The sequence below is a fragment of the Panulirus ornatus genome, chromosome 53, assembly GCF_036320965.1.
Source record: "Panulirus ornatus isolate Po-2019 chromosome 53, ASM3632096v1, whole genome shotgun sequence".
In the NCBI taxonomy this organism is placed as follows: domain Eukaryota; kingdom Metazoa; phylum Arthropoda; class Malacostraca; order Decapoda; family Palinuridae; genus Panulirus; species Panulirus ornatus.
This window is the reverse complement of record NC_092276.1, coordinates 17,644,913-17,665,162: the sequence shown is the minus strand read 5'-3', so window position 1 is coordinate 17,665,162 and position 20,250 is coordinate 17,644,913. Positions and strand designations below refer to the sequence as shown.

Sequence of the window (20,250 nt, the reverse complement as noted above, 5' to 3'; positions counted from 1 at the left end):
TGGATAGGTAACAGTGCAAATAATAGCAATGATTGAACAAAAGTCAAATGTCAAAAGGACCATAATGGAGAAGAAAACAGCAAAGAGTAGAGAGAAGTCGATGAGCTTATTTTTTTTTCAGTTCTATATATCTATCAATTGTACAAAGGCAAAGGGGATAAGAGTGAGTGCTCAAATTACAGAGGTATAAGTTTGTTGAGTAAGAAAAAAATATATTAATTTTTTTCATACATATTCGCCATTTCCCGCAACAGCGAGGTAGCATTAAGAAAAGAGGACTGAGCCTTAGAGGAAATATCCTCACTTGGCCCCTTCTCTGTTCCCCTCTTCGAAGGAATGTGCACAAGCATGTGCACTGTAGACTAATCATCTGAATGTGAATGTGACATTAGCTGGATAGGTAATAGTGCAAATAATAGCAATGATTGAACAAAAGTCAAATGTCAAAAGAACCATAACGGAAAAGAAAACAGCAAAGAGTAGAGAGAAGTCGATGAGCTTATTTTTTTTTCAGTTCTATATATCTATCAATTGTACAAAGGCAAAGGGGATAAGAGTGAGTGCTCAAATTACAAAGGTATAAGTATGTTGAGTATTCCTGGTAAATTATATGGGAGGGTATTGATTGAGAGGGTGAAGGCATATACAGAGCATCAGATTAGGGAAGAGCACTGTGGTTTCAGAAGTGGTAGAGGATGCGTGGATCAGGTGTTTGCTTTGAAGAATGTATGTGAGAAATACTTAGAAAAGCAAATGGATTTGTATGTAGCATTTATGGATCTGGAGAAGGCATATGATAGAGTTGATAGAGATGCTCTGTGGAAGGTATTAAGAATATATGGTGTGGGAGGCAAGTTATTAGAAGCAGTGAAAAGTTTTTATCGAGGATGTAAGGCATGTGTACGTGTAGGAAGAGAGGAAAGTGATTGGTTCTCAGTGAATGTAGGTTTGCGGCAGGGGTGTGTGATGTCTCCATGGTTGTTTAATTTGTTTATGGATGGGGTTGTTAGGGAGGTGAATGCAAGAGTTTTGGAAAGAGGGGCAAGTATGAAGTCTGTTGTGGATGAGGGAGCTTGGGAAGTGAGTCAGTTGTTGTTCGCTGATGATACAGCGCTGGTGGCTGATTCATGTGAGAAACTGCAGAAGCTGGTGACTGAGTTTGGTAAAGTGTGTGAAAGAAGAAAGTTAAGAGTAAATGTGAATAAGAGCAAGGTTATTAGGTACAGTAGGGTTGAGGGTCAAGTCAATTGGGAGGTAAGTTTGAATGGAGCAAAACTGGAGGAAGTAAAGTGTTTTAGATATCTGGGAGTGGATCTGGCAGCGGATGGAACCATGGAAGCGGAAGTGAATCACAGGGTGGGGGAGGGGGTGAAAATCCTGGGAGCCTTGAAGAATGTGTGGAAGTCGAGAACATTATCTCGGAAAGCAAAAATGGGTATGTTTGAAGGAATAGTGGTTCCAACAATGTTGTATGGTTGCGAGGCGTGGGCTATGGATAGAGTTGTGCGCAGGAGGGTGGATGTGCTGGAAATGAGACGTTTGAGGATAATGTGTAGTGTGAGGTGGTTTGATCGAGTAAGTAATGTAAGGGTAAGAGAGATGTGTGGAAATAAAAAGAGCGTGGTTGAGAGAGCAGAAGAGGGTGTTTTGAAATGGTTTGGGCACATGGAGAGAATGAGTGAGGAAAGATTGACCAAGAGGATATATGTGTCGGAGGTGGAGGGAACGAGAAGTGGGAGACCAAATTGGAGGTGGAAAGATGGAGTGAAAAAGATTTTGTGTGATCGGGGCCTGAACATGCAGGAGGGTGAAAGGAGGGCAAGGAATAGAGTGAATTGGATCAATGTGGTATACCAGGGTTGACGTGCTGTCAGTGGATTGAATCAGGGCATGTGAAGCATCTGAGGTAAACCATGGAAAGTTGTGTGGGGCCTGGATGTGGAAAGGGAGCTGTGGTTTCAGGCATTATTGCATGACAGCTAGAGACTGAGAGTGAACGAATGGGGCCTTTGTTGTCTTTTCCTAGTGCTACCTCGCACACATGAGGGGGGAGGGGGATGGTATTCCATGTGTGGCAAGGTGGTGATGGAAATGAATAAAGGCAGACAGTGTGAATTGTGGGCATGGGTATATATGTATGTGTCTGTGTGTGTACATATATGTGTACATTGAGATGTATAGGTATGTATATTTGCGTGTGTGACGCGTATGTATATACATTGTGTATGGGGGTGGGTTGGGCCATTTCTTTCGTCTGTTTCCTTGCGCTACCTCGCAAACGCGGGAGACAGCGACAAAGCAAAATAATAATAATAATAATAATAAAATATCTATCAATATCTCTGATGCCCATTCCCTCTAGGAAGTCCCTCAAGGTGCTGGACCTGGCAAAAATCTCCATAACTGGTGAACTTCGGTGCCACTTCTTAGCCTTTAGTGCCTTGCCCTTGACTGGCAGAGGGTAACTCTGGTGCAGTGTTTTCAGAGGCTCCTCCCAATTGTTCCTACTGACTACTTCTACCAAATGTATCTACTAAATGTTCCAACAAATGTTCGAAACCACTATCTCTACTGATTACTCCTAACTAAAGTTTCTACTTAATGCTCGTATCTAATGTTCCTACTTACTACTTCTATCTGTTGCTCTCAACACTTTGCCAAAAGCCAGGGCTAGCACACAGCACTCACTGCAGGACAATCTAGAGTTACGAAGAATGAGTTCTGTGAGTTAAGACTAGTCAAGTGCTATGTATGTTTGTGGACAAAATGCCAGCCATCCATGAGAGGGTGAGACAGAATGAAACATCAGCCATCTGGGTCAGAGGAGTGCAATTTGACAACCAATGAAGTGCTGTCTCACTATGCACCTGTCACAAAAACAGTTTAAATGTTTTTTGTTTGTGGTCCAGCAACTGAAGGTAAATCTCAGGCAGTATCCCATGAGCATGAGATACTCTATGATACTCTTTACGAAAATCGAAGTTCTTGCAACCCTACATTTTTCTGGTGAGGAAGTGATGACCTTCACTATGCACCCGTCACAAAAATAGTCTAAATGTTTTTTGTTTGTGGTCCAGCAACTGAAGGTGAATCTCAGGCAGTGTCCCATGAGCATGAGATACTCTATATGATACTCTTTACGAAAATCGAAGTTCTTGCAAACCTACATTTTTCTGGTGAGGAAGTGATGACCTTCCAGAATATTCACCATCTACTTAATGTAATCATATAACCCTAGCACTGCTTTTATGGGGCCCCTGAAGCTTCATGGCTGTGCTACAATCAAAATTGGGGAAACAATGGACTAAGAATTTCCTGGACAAGATCGTACTCAACATATAAATCTAGAGGTTAGTGCAACACCATCCCATCATAGATAGCTAAAGATCAGTTCAGCTCCCATGGTTTCATCCGTTGCAATGTCTTTCCACTTCCTCCAGGTTCTCTCCATTCATGCTCTAACCTACCTGTCTCTCTCACTTGCTAAGCTGATGAAACTTACCTAAAAATGAAATACAGTCAACTGCAGTAATCATATAAAGGATTTTGTTCACTCTGTCATGCTGAGAATAAGCTATGGACACATATGACTGGGCTGTGATAATGCATGAAAATGGTAAAAGAGTTCTGGGGTAAGACAAGCTACAAGGGTAGCTTCCTTTTCAAATGACATATATCTCAGCTGAAAGTATTCATGTATTTTCTCACCTGCTTGCTTAATCATTTCACCTATTACTTACTTATTCCAATGCATGTATGTTCAACACTTCACCTGCATTTCTATTTGCCATATTTACAAGGTAATCCATATATACAGTCCCTTATGATACTATTATCAGATTCAGATGGTAATTCCTCTCAGTATTTTCATACTTTTATAAAACTTTTTCACCTTATTTTTGGTCTCCAAACATTCCCTGTATCAGTCTTACCTACTGAGGTAAGATTAGTACTGGGAATGTTTTCCCCTACCTCATATTTAATATACTGGTTCCTAATATTAAGGTCTCGTGGATTCAGTATCTTTCTCAACATATTATGGCCAAAATTCACCTTCAAAAAATCATACAATGAAAACCCAGTTGTATTTCAGGAACTATGTCTAATGAATTCTGCATGCTCATCAAGCTATCACCATTTAAACAAGCTGCTTTAATCAAATCAGGAGACACCTAATTTGCCTCTTGTCATGCACAAAGTTAAAAACTCAATTTTCAAAAATTTATATGTCATGATGTTCATCCTTACCTAATACATATCCATAAATTCTTAAGAACAAGATATGGGCAATTCCCTATTTATATTATTACTTTTTATACTAAAAAGGAAGGGAATAGGGAAGGAGTTCTACACTCATGGGACCCCAACTCATACAGCTATTCAATTTCTGAATGCTGTTTGCATGTGAGTAATTACCTGTTTGTACTGAAAGGAAGGTAGTTTTACACTCTTAGGGCCCCATCTCTTGAACATTCTCTACAATCATGCAGTTTCTTAAATCTATATATGTTTTCTACAATAACCATGTCTTTCATTCCATTCATCCAACATTCATACATTTAAAGTTCTTCTTTACATCTTTTTTAACAAGTTTCTTGCTTAACTTCATGTTCTGTCCTCTGGTAGCTGCACCCCTACATCTTTCAAAGAAATTCCCATTGTGTGATTACTATCTGTGTAATGCACAGGAAGGGAGTTATACACTCATGGGGCCCCATCTCATGGGCATTTTCTATTATAATACAACTTCTAATTTTTTCCTCAAGGGTCAGAGCATGTATATAACTACCTGTTTGTACTGTAAAGGGAGAAAGTTTTGCACTCATGGGGCCTCATTTCTCGAACATTCTTTAATATAATGCAATTTCTCATATTTCAGTATGGTCTGCATTTAACAATTAAGGAAGTCTCTTGTTTAATTTCATGTTATGTCCTCAATTTGCTCTATCTATATACCTCTCATAGAACTGTTTACTGTGTGTGTGTAAGTATGTGTGTGTGTGTGTGTGTGTGTGTGTGTGTGTGTAATGTCCCATCTTCTGAACATTTTCTACTGACATACAACTAAAATTCATGAATGCTGTTTGCATTAACCATATCTTCATTTATTCTATTTCATTCATTCACCAAACTTATATCATAAAAGTACTTCTTCATGTCTTTAGTAACATGCCTCTTGCTTAATTTCACGTAATAGCCACTGGCCGTTCTCTCCCTACATCTCTAAAGGAACTACTGACTGTCCATGTCATTAATCTGTGTTAAAAACTTAAATGTTGTTATCAGGTCACCCCTACAGTTATGATCTGGTAAGCAAATTTAAAGGCTCTAGCCTCTCCCCACAGCTCAGATCTCTTTCTTCTGATATCAACTTTCTTGCACTCCAATGGTTCCTCTCTATTTGCTCTTTGTGCTTCTCTAAATGAATATTCTAGTAATGGTCTTAAGTAAGTTGTGAACAGCCAATGAATATTTCCTAATCCATGAACTTAAATGTAGTTCTAATATTTGCTAGCAGACAGTTAGTCTCCATAACCATTTTTCTATGATGAGACTACAGGGCCGAGCACATAGGTTCAAATCTTGGGTGTGGCAGTTGGTCGACAACCAACCCAACTATTCAGCCACCCTTGAGATATGGTCAATAAAATGGGTATGTGGCAGTACTTTGCTGATGCAGGAAACAGCAATTATGTATAATAGAAAAATAATAATATAGATATATTTCTTTATTCATCTGTAATACTTAATCCCTGTTTCCACTGTCAGTGAGATAGCGCCAAGAAACAGACGAAGAAAGAATGGCCCGTCCACTCATATACACATATAAATACATAAACGCCCATACACGCAAATATACATACAAGTACATATCAACATATGCACATAAACATACACATTCACAGACTTATACATATATACACATGTACATATTCATACTTGCTTGCCCTCATCGATTCTGGCGCTACTCCACCCCATGGGAGACAGCATTGCTACCCCCTTGCTTCAGCAAGGTAGTGCCAAGAAAACAGACAAAAAAAGGCCACATTCATTCACACTGAGTTTCTAGCTGTTATGTGTAATGCACCAAAACCACAGCTCCCTATCCACATCCAGGTCCCACAGACCTTTCCATGGTTTACCCCAGACATTTCTGATGCCCTGGTTCAGGCCACTGACACCACGTCAACCCCAATATACCACACTGTTCCAATTCACTCTACTCCTTGCATGCCTCTCACCCTCCTGTACGTTCAGGCCCATATCAATCAAAATCTTTTTCATTCCATCCTTCCACCTCTAATTTGGTTCCCACTTCTCATTCCCTCCATCTCAGACACATATATCCTCTTTGTCAATCTTTCCTCACTCATTCTCTCCATAAGTACAAATCATATCAGCACACCCTCTTCTGCTCTCTCAACCACACTTTTTATTTCCACATATCTCTTACCCTTTAATTACTTACTTCATCAAACCACCTCACACCACATACTGTCCTCAAACATTTCATTTCCAATACATCCACCATCCTCCATACAACCCTATCTACAGCCTATGCCTTGCAACCACATAACATTGTTGGTACTACTATTCCTTCAAACATACACATTTTTGCTCACCGAGATAATGTTCTCTCCTTCCACACATTCTTCATTGATCCCAGAATCTTCGCCCCCTCCCCCACCCTTTAACTCACTTCTGCTTCCATGGTTCCATTCACTGCTATGTCCACTCCCAGATATCTAAAACACTTCACTTCCTCCAATTTTTCTCCATTCAGACTTACATCCCAATTAACTTGTCCCTCAACCCTACTGAAACTAATAACCTTGCTCTTATTCACATTTACTCTCAACTTTCTCCTTTCACACACTTTTCCAAACTCAGTCACCAACTTCTGCTGTTTTTCACTTGAATCAACCATTTCTGAGCTGTATCATTGGCAAACACCAACTGACTCACTTCCTAGGCCCTCTCATCCCCAACAGACTACATACTTGCCCCTCTCTCCAAAACTCTTGCATTTACCTCCCTAACACCCTATCCATAAACAAATAAAACAACCTTGGGGACATCACACACCCCTGCTGCAGACCAACATTCACTGGGAACCAATCACTCTCCTCTCTTCCTACTCGTAAGAATGCCTTACATCATTGGTAAAAACTTTTCACTGCTTCTATATACTCTATATACACACACGAATACAGTGCATATGATGCACATTTTCAAAGAACATACAAACCTCCAACAGCCAGGCTCAAACCTGGGACCTTTTGTGTGGTACGCAGGAAACTAATGCTAGGCTATGATCACCCTAATAGGGAAATTAGTTCAAATACTCTTCAAATCCCATTAGGCTGTGTGCTTTGTTGTGGAATGGGAGCTGTGGTTTCAGTGCATTACACATGACAATTAAAGCAGAGTAGTTCATTAGCAGCCACAGACCGGGGAGGGATATTACCAGCAATATCCACCTGGGTATCAGGAGGGTCTGTGACAGCCGCGTAGTGAGCCAGCACTTCCATGGTTGTCAACTTGCATTCCTTTGACCCAATTAGCTGTCTTTTCTTTCTGCCTCACCCACATATGGACATCTGGCATTCTGTCCACAAACATACAATCTTCCCATCACAAATAGCACTTGATAACATTTGATTCACACAACTCACTCTTCTTAGCTCTAGATTTTTCTGAGGTGAATGCTATGCACTAACCCTGCCTTTTGGCAAGATGAAAAAATCAATAAATGGAAGTAGTCGATGGAAACATTAGACAGGAGCATTAGGAAGTAGTAGGCAAGATCTCTAGCTGGAAGTAATAGGTATGAGCCTCTGGAAACACTAAGTGAAAGTTGCCTTCTGTCAGTGGCCTGTTAAAAGTGAGGTACTAAAGCCTAAGAAGCAGCACTGGGGATCACCAGTTAGAGAGGCTCTTTAGCTGAGGCCACCCCCTCAAGAGAGTTCCCTTAGGCAACAGGCATCAGATATATATATATATATATATATATATATATATATATATATATTATTTTTTTTTTTAAATACAGATATATTCACTGGTATTTTTCACTCCTACACACACCTTTCTGGGACTTTTTGGCTCCTCCTTGCCTGGGAAGGACCCCAGAGACTGAGTTCTTCTTTTATTGTTTGTACTACTAGCACTCTCAAGTTCTGTAACAAAGACATCATCATCATCTGCTGACAAGTCAAACTCCACATCCTGACTGCATGATTCACGACGATTCTGGCCCCCTTCACCTGCTCTGCTACCTCCAACACCATCATTTGTGCTACCCAAATGTTCTCCACCATTTGTTAAAACATCACCATTTGTTGTTGGCTTAATATCAATATCGTTTTTTGGCTGTTGTTGTTGATTGGATATACTTCTATTTGGTGTTGTAATGAGAGGAACTAACTGACTCCAGTGATATGTTGGCTGGTCATGCTGTTCCCCCCAACTGACTTCCTCCTTTAAATCCTCTCTAGTTGATGGTGAAGGAACCACAACATGTTCTGAACCTGATACAGCTATATGTCCCCTTGGCTCTGTGGTTATTATGACAGCACCAGCACTAGTTCCAGACAAAAAAGATGTGGTCAAGGGTGTCACTTCTGTCTTCACTTGATTGGCTAAATTTTCTTTACTATCTGGAGCTTCCTGCTTTGGAACATCGGCATTAACAGGGGAATGTTCTGACACATGTATTCTGCTGTCTCTTACAGCAGCATTGTTGGCACGCAAAAGCAAACCCTCCTGCTCGCCACCATTTTCAGAGACTCTTTGTTCACAGTCAGAACTTGATTTCCCATTGGTCAAACCAGGATGATCATTACTAAACCCCGACTGTTCTATGGGAAGAAATCTATTTGATAGATCTTGAGGCTGTGGATCAGGATCAGTTTTGGCAGTGCTTGGTACAGATGAGGTAAGGACTTTTTTCAAGATAGCTACAGTTGGTGGATTGGTACCTGAGGTAACTGTAACTCCAGGTAAACCCAGTACTCTAGAAGGATGACCATGCTGTGATGTGTTTACCACCTGGTTATTAATAGTGGTAACACAGGAGTTAAGAGTTAATAGTTCTCTTCTGTCCTGGATAACTGACTCAGGGGCCTGGTGAAGATGTACACCTGTAGCCCCTGTTGTGGACACAGTTACTTGTGGGTTATTCATGTTAAGTGTTGTTGATGACCCTGGAGACTGACCCACAGGCAAAGTGTGGCTCGGGGAGGCACGAATCACGCTCGTGCCACCAGCTACTTGGCTGACTGTTGATGGCATCTTCGTCACTGGACGAAGTAACTCAGGCCTGAAAAATAAAAGAATATATCTTGATAATTACTTCAAGTTCAAAAACGTGTAATTAATACAACAAATACCTGATTCATATTCACATTTTTCATCCTTAACCTATTCACTGCAGCAGGGGCATAAATGCCCAAATATTTTTCTTGTTCACTGCAGCTGGGGTTTATTACCATTGGCTATTTTTTTCCTTTTCAATGCAGACTTAGTATATCTATAAGCAATAACATTTGTAGTGACATCCCAAACACTGTTATCAGCTTCTATGGGCCACATGTTTTTAATAACCAGTCATTAAATGTGGAGATATCAGGGAAACTTGCATGGGAAATGTGCTCTCAGGTTGAGAAGCTGCAACAATCTTATCAGATAAATAGATATTAGTGATGCAAACCATTAGTGATCAAGTAGTTTGAGACAAAAACCCTCCCAAAAACAAAAAACATTTCATTAAGAGTACTTCATATCAGCAAAACTTAACTTTTCTTTGCTCTGAATGTTATTTCAGTTGCACAGCAGGGTGTTATGAATGTCAATCTACAAACTTAATTTCCTACTGCAAGCAGAAGTCCAAGAGCACTGTAAGCTTTGCTAGCTGACTAGAAATAGCAATGGAAGCAAAGAATGAGTCAATGGAACTACCTGGAGGCCTAACAAATATGCTACTGACCATGGTGGATGATCATATGCCTTTATCAGAAACCTACTGCATCTGTGGTGCCCACCCTTACCCATTGCATCCCCTGCCACAACTATTTAGGACTGACCAGTCCAGTAAATAAGTACATGTACATGCATGTATGTATAAATGTGTGCATATGAATGGATGCATCTTTCTTTGTCTGTTTGCTGGTGCTACCTCGTTGACATGGGAAACGCAAATCAAGTATAATAAATAATGTTTTATCATACTTATTATATTTGATAGCTGTCTCCCACACCAGTGAGGTAGCATCCGGAAACAGAAGAAGAAAGACCCATCCACCCATATACACATACATGACCATACACATCCATATGTATACATATACACATAACATATACATAGACATACACACCCGTATACATACGTACACAAGTACATAATCATACCTGCTTGCCTTCATCCATTCCTGGATAGCAATGCCACCCCCTGATTGAGAGGGGGAAAATATGTACAGAGCATCAGATTAGAGAGGAGCAGTGTGGTTTTAAAAGTGGTAGAGGACATGTGGATCAGTGTTTGCTTTGAAGAATGTATGTGAGAAATACTTAGAAAAACAGATGGATTTGTATGTAGCATTTATGGATCTTGAGAGGGCATATGATACGGTTGACAGAGATGTTTTGTGGAAGGTCTTAAAGAGTACACGGTGTGGGAGATATGCTGCTAGATGCAGTGAACAGTTTTCATCAAGGGTGTAATACATGTGTACAAGTAGGAAGAGAGGAGAGTGATTGGTTCCCAGTGAATGTTGTTCTGCAGCAAGGGTGTGTGATGTCCCCATGGTTGTTTAACTTGTTTATGGATGGGGTGATTACAGAGGTAAGTGCAAGAGGTTTGGAGAGAGAGATGAATATACAGTCTACTGGGGATGAGAGGCCCTAGGAAGTGAGTCAGTTGCTGTTCACCAATGATATACCTCCCTAACCACCCTATCCATAAGCAAATCAAATGATAATAGTGACACCACACACCCCTGCTGCAGACCGACATAAACCATTTTTCAGGTTGTTTCATCAGTCTGTAAAAAGCAAAGTACCTCCATTCCAAACACCAACATGATGAGTCAAAGTTTGAAATTAGGCACAAACAAGATGAAGAATTGCAAGTATTATTCACGTCAAAATCACATAGCAATTCACAGCATAAACAAATAAAAATTACCTGTATTAAAGAGCCACTCAATGAAAGGACAAACTCATTAATCTAAGGGTTTAACTTTGCTGGAAGCAAAGCCAATCCCAAAAAATATCTACGATAATCATATGAGACGAGTAATGTAAAGAGCAGTGTCAGAATGTGGTAGGAGTCACATCATGTATGGGGCACAAAGCATAGCTTTAGTAGAATATCATAGCTGGTTTTGTCACACCCAGAAATTTTTTATCATGTGTCTGCATATCTCACTAATGTCAGCAATACACCTCTGACAACTGTTTTTTTCATACATATTCACCTTATCCCGTGTTAGCGAGGTGGCATTAAGAACTGAGGAGTGAGCATTAGAGGGTATATCCTCAATTGGCCCACTAAATGGCTGGGGGGGGGATTCAAAATTTTTTTTAACAAAAATATACACAAACTCATTGGCACAATTTTCAAAAATACATAATAACAGAATTAAGTGTCAGCATGTCCATGAGCATCTGACTTGTATATCAAGAATATCAACAAACGTTTAATCTGTTATGAAGAAAAAAATGTTTTCTGCAGCACCACTCTCTAGTATTTGATATGTACCTAGAAGATCTACACACCTGATAATTGGTCTTTGTGGAAGCAATGGTGCAGGATGCCTATTAATGTGATCATGTGACGTCCACTGCCGCCCTGTGGGAGATGTGATGGGAGCACCAGGCTGGGATATTGGCATGAACACATTACCCTTTGGCCCAACCGTCACTGGACTCTGAATGCCTCTAGGTGAAATAGATGTTGGAGAGAAACAGCCAGCAGGTGTTGTTGATCTTGAGGAGTTGCTGAGAGTCACTATGGAAGTAAAACCCAAAAATAAAATATCACTTCTATCCCTGAAAAATATCACATTTAATACTTTTATTGAAACTATACTATTCCCATCCAAATCACTTTACAACCAAAACCAACCCTAAAGAAGAATAAAAAGCATACTCCAGCTTCACATTTCAAAAACCCATATTCAGAGATCCCCTTCCGCCAACAAATACAGTATCACAAACACACACACCAAAACAACAGACAAATACAACAGCCCTCCCTACCAACAAATACAGCATTGCAAAGCATATACACACCAAAATGACTGATAAATACTATACAACAGCCCTCCCAACCCAATCTTAACCCAGTGACTGTAGATGTGCCATAGATAGCATTAAACACCTCTAGCAGTTGGTTGTGAGTGTCCCATATACCCTGTATATGGACTAGGGGGTTCATAAATCCCATACATAGTACCAAGTGGTGAGTAAGAAAACAGTTACTGGCACCACAAACAATGTTTCCATATCCTTACCCATATCTTCAACAACTTGGCAGGTCAGTATCCATCAAAATATTGAGTAGTGTACAACAACTGTGCACTGTCAGGGCAGCAGAAGAAAAAATCATTGCTTGGATTTCCTAAATGTCAAACACAGACAGTTTTCATTACTACAATGGTTGTAGTCTTCTATATATGTGCTCCCACACTACTCAAGTGCAAAAGAAAATTTCAAAAACCTAATTCATATACAAAGTATGAGAGTGAAGTTCCTCCAAACATACAACCATGTTCTTAGATGGAAAATATACAAAGCAATAAAAATATGTACTAGCTAGTGTAAATATATTCAAATGGAGACAAATACCGGGACATATACCAATTAAAAGTTCAAAAGTACAATTCAATTACAGACAAAAATAAGTATGCATTGCACTGTTAGGAGAGACATTAACAGCTGGAATATTAATTCATCTGGGATGTTCCCCACACACATAAACAAAAGTTTACCACTGTTATATACAATTACTTTCTTTTAAAAGAAAATCAATTTTCAAGAAAGAAAAAAGAATTTCCTTGAAAGTCAAGAACAATCCAAAGAATTCTCCAAATATATAAGACAAAGGAAGACAGAAAAAGAAGGAATTTGACCATCATGTAAAAAACATGACACACTAACTACTGACAAACAATGAAATGGCTACCATACTAAATTATTCCTTTTACTCTGTATTCACAACTGAAGAAACATCTGGATACCTCACATATCCACAAACTCCATGCTTGAACCTTTCAATAATATCCCTCTTCTTGCCTTTGAGTAATTACATCCCTTTGATCAAAACTGCATATTGTGCAGAAATGCTGAAATAAGAGGACTGCAACTCAAAAGATCCATGCCATCCTTACAATATTTCAATTAAAAAAATGTACTCTCAGCACAAAATATCCATTAACTAAACCCCACCTTTATATATGTATATAAATGATGGGGATCAGAATGAGCTATCAGGCTATCAAAGTAATAGCACCACTTACTAAGCATGTTTGCAGCTTCTGTCTCATCCTGAGAGCGCGGGGCTGTCAGTGGGAAGTTAGGGGAAGTGTCTGAATCACACGACATATCTTCCCAATTACCCTCCACACTTGGAGTTTCTTTCCTGTAGAAGAAAATTTACATGTATTAATATCTATCATTATATATGTTTTTATATATAAATATATAAAGCTAACATTATTTCTTTCATGTTCAAAAAAAAATAAAGTGAATTTCTCCCCATCAATAATGTTCCCAGTGTCTTCTTAGGTTTATCTTTAACTGCTATCCAACAAGCTATTTCCATATTCCAACTACCCCTACATCAGGCATCTGCCTTTTTCAAATGAATGGTCATATATAATATCAATCAATTATCTATCACCATGTTTTCTCCAATACAGTGTAGAAGGGTGATTCAAGGACATATAACACATTATCATTCTTCTTTTTCACATTCTACATTACAAAATTTTAACACATCTCAATAGATTCCTATATGAGGAACACCTTACGCATAAATATTTCCTGACTCTACTTTTCAACTTTAATGCAAGCAAGCTCTCTATATCTAGCAAGGACCATGAAGGATTGATTATTCATTCAATTGATCTCTCTGCATACATTTTTAAACATATCCATGCCATTCAAACACTTTTACTTACTTTATCAGCTATTCCCATAACAAAAATCTTCCCTGATTTCCTCATTCCCCAACCCAACAAGCTCTGAACTCCATTTACATCCCCTATTTTCACAAAATAATTTTCAATTTAAACCCCACTGGCCTTTATGCTATCACACTCTCATGCTTCTTTGACATGATTTGCTCAACCTGATAAACTGAATTTTTCTTCAGTCAATAAAACTTTTACAGCTTTATAAATAAGAATGCCTTTCAAAACTCTGATGTTCCTGCTTCAACTCTTAACTTCATTACTGATATATCTATGCAGCCATATTCTACAAACTAATTTGTTTTGAATGAAACTAACTTATATTTCTTTGCCTTTTCATGCTATTATCTTCCTGTATTTTTCCCTTATTCCTTTCCACTGTTTTTAACTCTTCACCAGACTATAATAATTTTACTATATCATGTGCTTTCAGTTACAACCTTTACTTATAAATGACAAAAAAGTTCTTTTAATTCTTTCTTTTCTTGCTGCAAAAATTCTTTCGTATACCATTAAGCATAAACAACAAAAGCAATGTGAAACTTTCAGCTTTCTTTTCAAATCTAACTGTAGAACACCCTTCAAATTCATTACAGTGCTCCTTCTAAAAAAAAAAAAAAAAAAAAAAAAAAAAAACTAAAGCAGGTTCAAGTAGGTTTCTGTAAATGTTTATCTTCATTCCAAATAATACAAAGTTTGTATTTCTACAATGCAACTGTTTCCATGGGCTTACCCTGCACTAAAAGTAATTGAAGAGCTACGAAGTCTCTTTCCATACATGGAGAGGTGTCTCGAGCAATACCCTTGTCTCTGGCTCTCTTTGCTACAGCCTTCCTTACCACACAGCCGACGCCACTGCTTTCCATTGAACTTTTTTCTAATACCATTTGGGGTAGTCACAACCTCGCCTTTCTTGTACTTAAGTGGGGTGGTAGTTCCAGATCTGTAAAAGGTATATAAAAAATTATGTAATAGAAGAAAATCTAAATATACATGTTAATTTACACCTACTTATGTTAAATCTACATATACTGTACATACTAACTAACAACTAATCATGTCATCACATACGATATATCTTTTTATCACATCTTGAATTTAACAATATGTTTAACTCCCATCAATTAATAAGAACTATAATCATGAGTCTATCTGTTTAACTATTCCCCATTTTCATTTTCCCTCTATACAGCAAACCAGCCTATGAAGAATTTCCTCAACATAAGGTTACACCCTGCAAATATTAGAATTGCATTAAAGTTCATGAATAAGGAAATAATCACCAAGCTATTTCATCAAACATAAGGCCAAAACTAGAACATGCTTCTCAAGTTTTATCTTCGCACCAACAGAAGCACGAAGAATTAATCGAGGAGGTTCAGAGGTAAGCAACAAAGATGATACCATAATTAAGAGAGTTACAAGGTAAGGGTAAAGGCTTTCAATTTGCCCAACTTGGAAGAAAAAGGAGTGAAGTGTAATACGATCACAAGCTTCAAGTTTTCAAAACAGGCTGATGATAGAAAGTGAATAGTACTTCAAGCGTGCAGAAATAAAACTACCAAATGACATAACGTGAAATCAAGCATAAAGCTTATCAAAAAAAGATATGAGGATGCACTTTTATTGTATGAGTGGTGGATGAATGGAATAAAAATGATTGAAGACATGGTTAATGATGACAACCATACGTACAGACATTTCTGCCAAAAGACTTTTTAATTCCTCAAATTCAGAAACAGAAAATGCTTGTTCAAAAGACCTTGATATTTTCTATAGTTTATTGACAGACATATAGGAAAAGATTGAGGAGAAAGCAAACAGATATTATTAGTATCTTGAGGAAACATTTCCTCCATATTCATCTCACTGTACATTAGATAATGGGACTAACACATCCAAGGATGAGATGTACCCTTTCCTTTATTTGATGATTCTTACGTCACTTGTAAAATGAAACAACTAATGACTACTGGTCAATGGATAACAGGTACAAAATGAAAGAATTTTCCTCATTTTCCTCATTCCTCATTCTGTAGACAAAAAAACAACCTGCACAAGACAATAAGTTGCAGAAAACTTGGCAAATTCTTAAACATACATGCACAAAATTCCAGGTGACGTTCACGTCTTTTCAAGATTTAAGAATAGATGAGAGATCATTTGACATAAGCTCTCACAAATGCAACACTGTTTGAATATATTGAGTATATCATATATATCTTCATCATTAATTTCAACATGAATATTTCATATTTTTCCTTCTAAGGCTCAGTCATCTGTTCTTGATGCTACCTTGCTAATGTGGAAAATGGCAATTGTATGAAAAAATTATATTATGTAAAAACAGTTATCCAGATAAAACTATCCCTACACTTTTTTAAACAACTTATGAAGGAAAGCAAAATATCTTGCTGCTACATCATGGTAGTCCAGAAGGAGCAACAAACCCTGAAAATATGTACAGGTTGATGGCAAATGGACAGCCAAAACCAACTAAGTTATACATTGTCACAATTCAGAAGATTACCCTATTCATTTTCATTACTAAAAATGCCTAAATTTCTTTTTTAATTTTCATAACTGCTGCAGCATTGGGAGGTAGGCCATAAAATAACTAGTCACACAGAATGGGTTGAAGGAGGTTACAGAAAATCAATGTTGATACATTACTGTAGGCAAGATCTGAGGTTGAGAAGGTAGCATAATATACAACTATGTTATAATAACTAACTGAATTATTCAATATCGCAGAGTCACAGGTGATGATCAGAAAATCTTAAACATATTAACTATGCTGCTCTGAACAACAATTTCTGGGAGCTTATTCAATGCATCAGTAATGTCGGTAAAATAATATATCTTGTGCAGTCCAGACCAACTTGGTGACCACTAAGATTTAACACAATCCCTCAGTTGAAGTAGAATGTTATAACAATGGACTGAAAGAATTATCTAATACCAGAGAGTGTCAGGTGATCAGACTAATTTTAGACGTTAATTATGCTGAACATGTTCTGGGAGCTTTTTCCATACATCAGTAATGTCACCGATAAAGAAATATTTGTGCAATCCAGATTAACGTGGTGATATCTATGTTTTAGTACAATCCCTCGCACTGGTAGCACTGGTGCAAGAGTAAAGACAAAGAAGCATTCTATATTGACACTATTGAATCCTTTATCTTCAAAAAAAAAGTCTATCAACTTGCCTTGAAACCATCTCTTGCTTAGAGAACAAATTCAAATTTCAAAATCTGACCTCATATGGTTTGTTTTTTAAGGGGGGAATCAATTGAGTTGCTCCTCAATGCACTGCTTCTAATCTATTAATATCATGACTGAAGTGGGAGCCCCAGAAGAGCACTGCATATTCAAGGTGGGGTCTAACTAAAGTACTGTGGCAATACTGTGGCAATTCTTCCTTTTGTATGTACATTTTCTGTTAAAACATCCTAACATCCAATTGGCTCTCTTGGCTGCTTCATTACAGTGATAGGAAAATATGAAGTTTTAGGAGACAAAGACCCCTAGACCCCTCACACAACAGGTTTCCTTGAACTTGAGGCCCATCAGTTCAAAACCAAATTTTTTGGTGAGGTTCCTTTAGAGCAACAGCTGACATTCATTGACATTAAATAGCATTTGCTATTTTCTAGACCATTCAGCTAATTCATCTAAGTCCTCTTGTAATCTTTGTCTATCTTCAGTTAATATGGCATGGACAATCTTAAGGTTATCTTCAAATTTAGGCACTTAATCATTTACCCCTAAATCAATGTCATTAAAATAAATGATGAAAACTAAAGGTCCCAGGATGGACCCCTCTAAACATGGGGGACCAAAGTGATGAATCATAATCCAGAGTTATACATGGGAACAGGCGTCAGGGATATAGACAGATAGATACAACTCTTTGCTTTCTATTATGTAACCATGCTTCAATCCAGTTTCCTATGCAACCAGTAATCCCAAAGCCACCACTTTAAGCATCAACTTATCATAAGGGATTTTGATAAATGTTTTTTGGAAGTCTTATTGTGGATATTGAATAATTCATGGCAAAACTCAAGGAGGCTTGTGAGACATGATCTGTGCTTTCTAAATCCATACAGTGTATTACTGAACAGACAGTGCTGTTGAAGCTAAGCTACGACTTCATCTCTAAAATCAACTCCAGAAGTTTGCATATAACTGATGTGAGGCTAATAGAACGGTAATCATCTGGCATTTCAAGGCTTCCCTTTTTTATATAAGGGCATTGTCTACTAATCCCAAGTCCTGCAGTACTATTCCATCCAGAACAGATTCATTGGAAACATAGGTTTGAAGTTGGAAAATTCATATTTGACATCTTAAATTACTTGTGGATAGAAATGAAATGATCAGGACCTGAATTTTCAAAAATCTTCAAATCGTTGAGAGAGAGAGAAAAGGATGGAGAAAAAATGTTTAACGATAAGATTTAGCCAGAATGGTAGGGTGAGCATGAAGTACTCTGCGCATCTTGCTTGATGTATAAGACTATCCTTCTCAGCTGCCACCTGCATTACATAGTATAGATTCATCAATCATCTCAGACTGATACATTCAAATATTTCTGTAGTTGTTCCATGTATGTTTCTTATCTCTCATAGCAGAACACTAAATAATCATTCTAGCCTTCTGTTTGGGCTGTCACATATTCTTGTCAAATTCATTTTCTGTATGTTCCATGGTATTCTTGATGATTTAAGAACTATGTCCTACCTGTTTTGAGGCTTTTAGGTTTAACACATATTCTTTTATACCTTCAATTTGTTGCCATGCATAGATTATATATCTTTCTCTTCTTTATAAGTTATATAGCAGCAGTTTTTCAGCCTTTCATGGTACTACATACTATGCTCCAACTCCCTGATTTTGCTTGTGAAGTTTAATGAATTTTCTCCAGTATGTTTATTTCTAATTGTTTCATTGGCGACCATACAATACAAAAGTATTCAATTTTGCTTCATATACATGCAATACACATTTTCATCAACAGATTTCTATCTCTTAACAATACACATTTTCATCAACAGATTTCTATCTCTTAAAGGAGAAAGTTCTTTGAATCACAATACTCATCACCCACCTGGACAATGCTATCGTTTCATTAGTCTCCCTGAAGTCTAGTATCTCATTTAAGACGACACAAATTTTTATATTTAGCCCTCTTTCTACAAATGTCGGTCAGGCCTTTATATCGCATTACTAATGAGGCTCTCCTTGATCCATCAATTATTTACTTAAAAACATCTTGATCAAATTCCATTCAGCTCACTTCTGCCCATCTTCACTTGTCCAAGTCTTCCTGCAACACCATTTGATGTTAGTAATCAATTAATTTTGCTTACTGTGGTGTTGCCAGCAGATCTTACAAAGCTTTCTCTTACTTCACTGTTGTCTGATAATATTTCAGAGAGTAATTAGGCTAACAACTTTCCCTGTGGTACCCCAGATAGCATATCTTCCCCCTCAGGCATGGATTCGTTTGTTCCCACTTTGAACTTTCTGTCAGTTAGAAACTATCTAATCCATGTTTCTCAAGCAAAATTTTGTGCTTCACTTTGTCAAAGGCTTTTGCAAAGTCAACTGAAACAATATTCATTCTCTTTTATTGGAATTAACTTTCACGTCTCTGTAATGAGCTAATAATTAGGTTTATGTACATTTTCCAAGCAAAATTCCATGTTGGCCTTCATTAGTGTGACTATTCTTGATTAGATGGTTTAACATATGATCATTTACCACTATTTCAAAACCTTTTACTACAGGTGAAGTTAAGCAAACAAGTCTGTTTTTTCTAAATAATAGCTTATATCCTCCAATCTGTGTATCAGTGATACATATACCAATTGGGAGTGTCTGCAATTTTCCTCAACCACACTGCCTCAATAATAACATTATTGGTTTTGATGTTGCAGTTTTTTGTCTTTTTGAGGAATATAGCCTGGAGTCCATTAGATCCTGGAGTTGAATTTTCTCTGAGCTGATAAACTGCTTTAATTACATCATCTTGAATACCTGATGAA

At 37.9% G+C, this 20,250-nt stretch overlaps 1 protein-coding gene across 1 annotated transcript in view; it reads right to left on the bottom strand.

Moving 5' to 3' along the window:
* The window catches only part of LOC139765254 (uncharacterized), a 117,553-nt gene that overhangs the window by 67,544 nt on the left and 29,759 nt on the right, over window positions 1–20,250 (bottom strand). The window contains exons 4-7 of the mRNA XM_071692590.1: window positions 14,929–15,138; window positions 13,521–13,642; window positions 11,779–12,010; window positions 8,089–9,322 (exon numbers count right to left, since the gene is read on the bottom strand). Of these exons, the coding sequence (XP_071548691.1) occupies window positions 8,089–9,322; window positions 11,779–12,010; window positions 13,521–13,642; window positions 14,929–15,138 (1,798 nt within the window). The remainder of the gene's footprint in view (window positions 1–8,088; window positions 9,323–11,778; window positions 12,011–13,520; window positions 13,643–14,928; window positions 15,139–20,250) is intronic.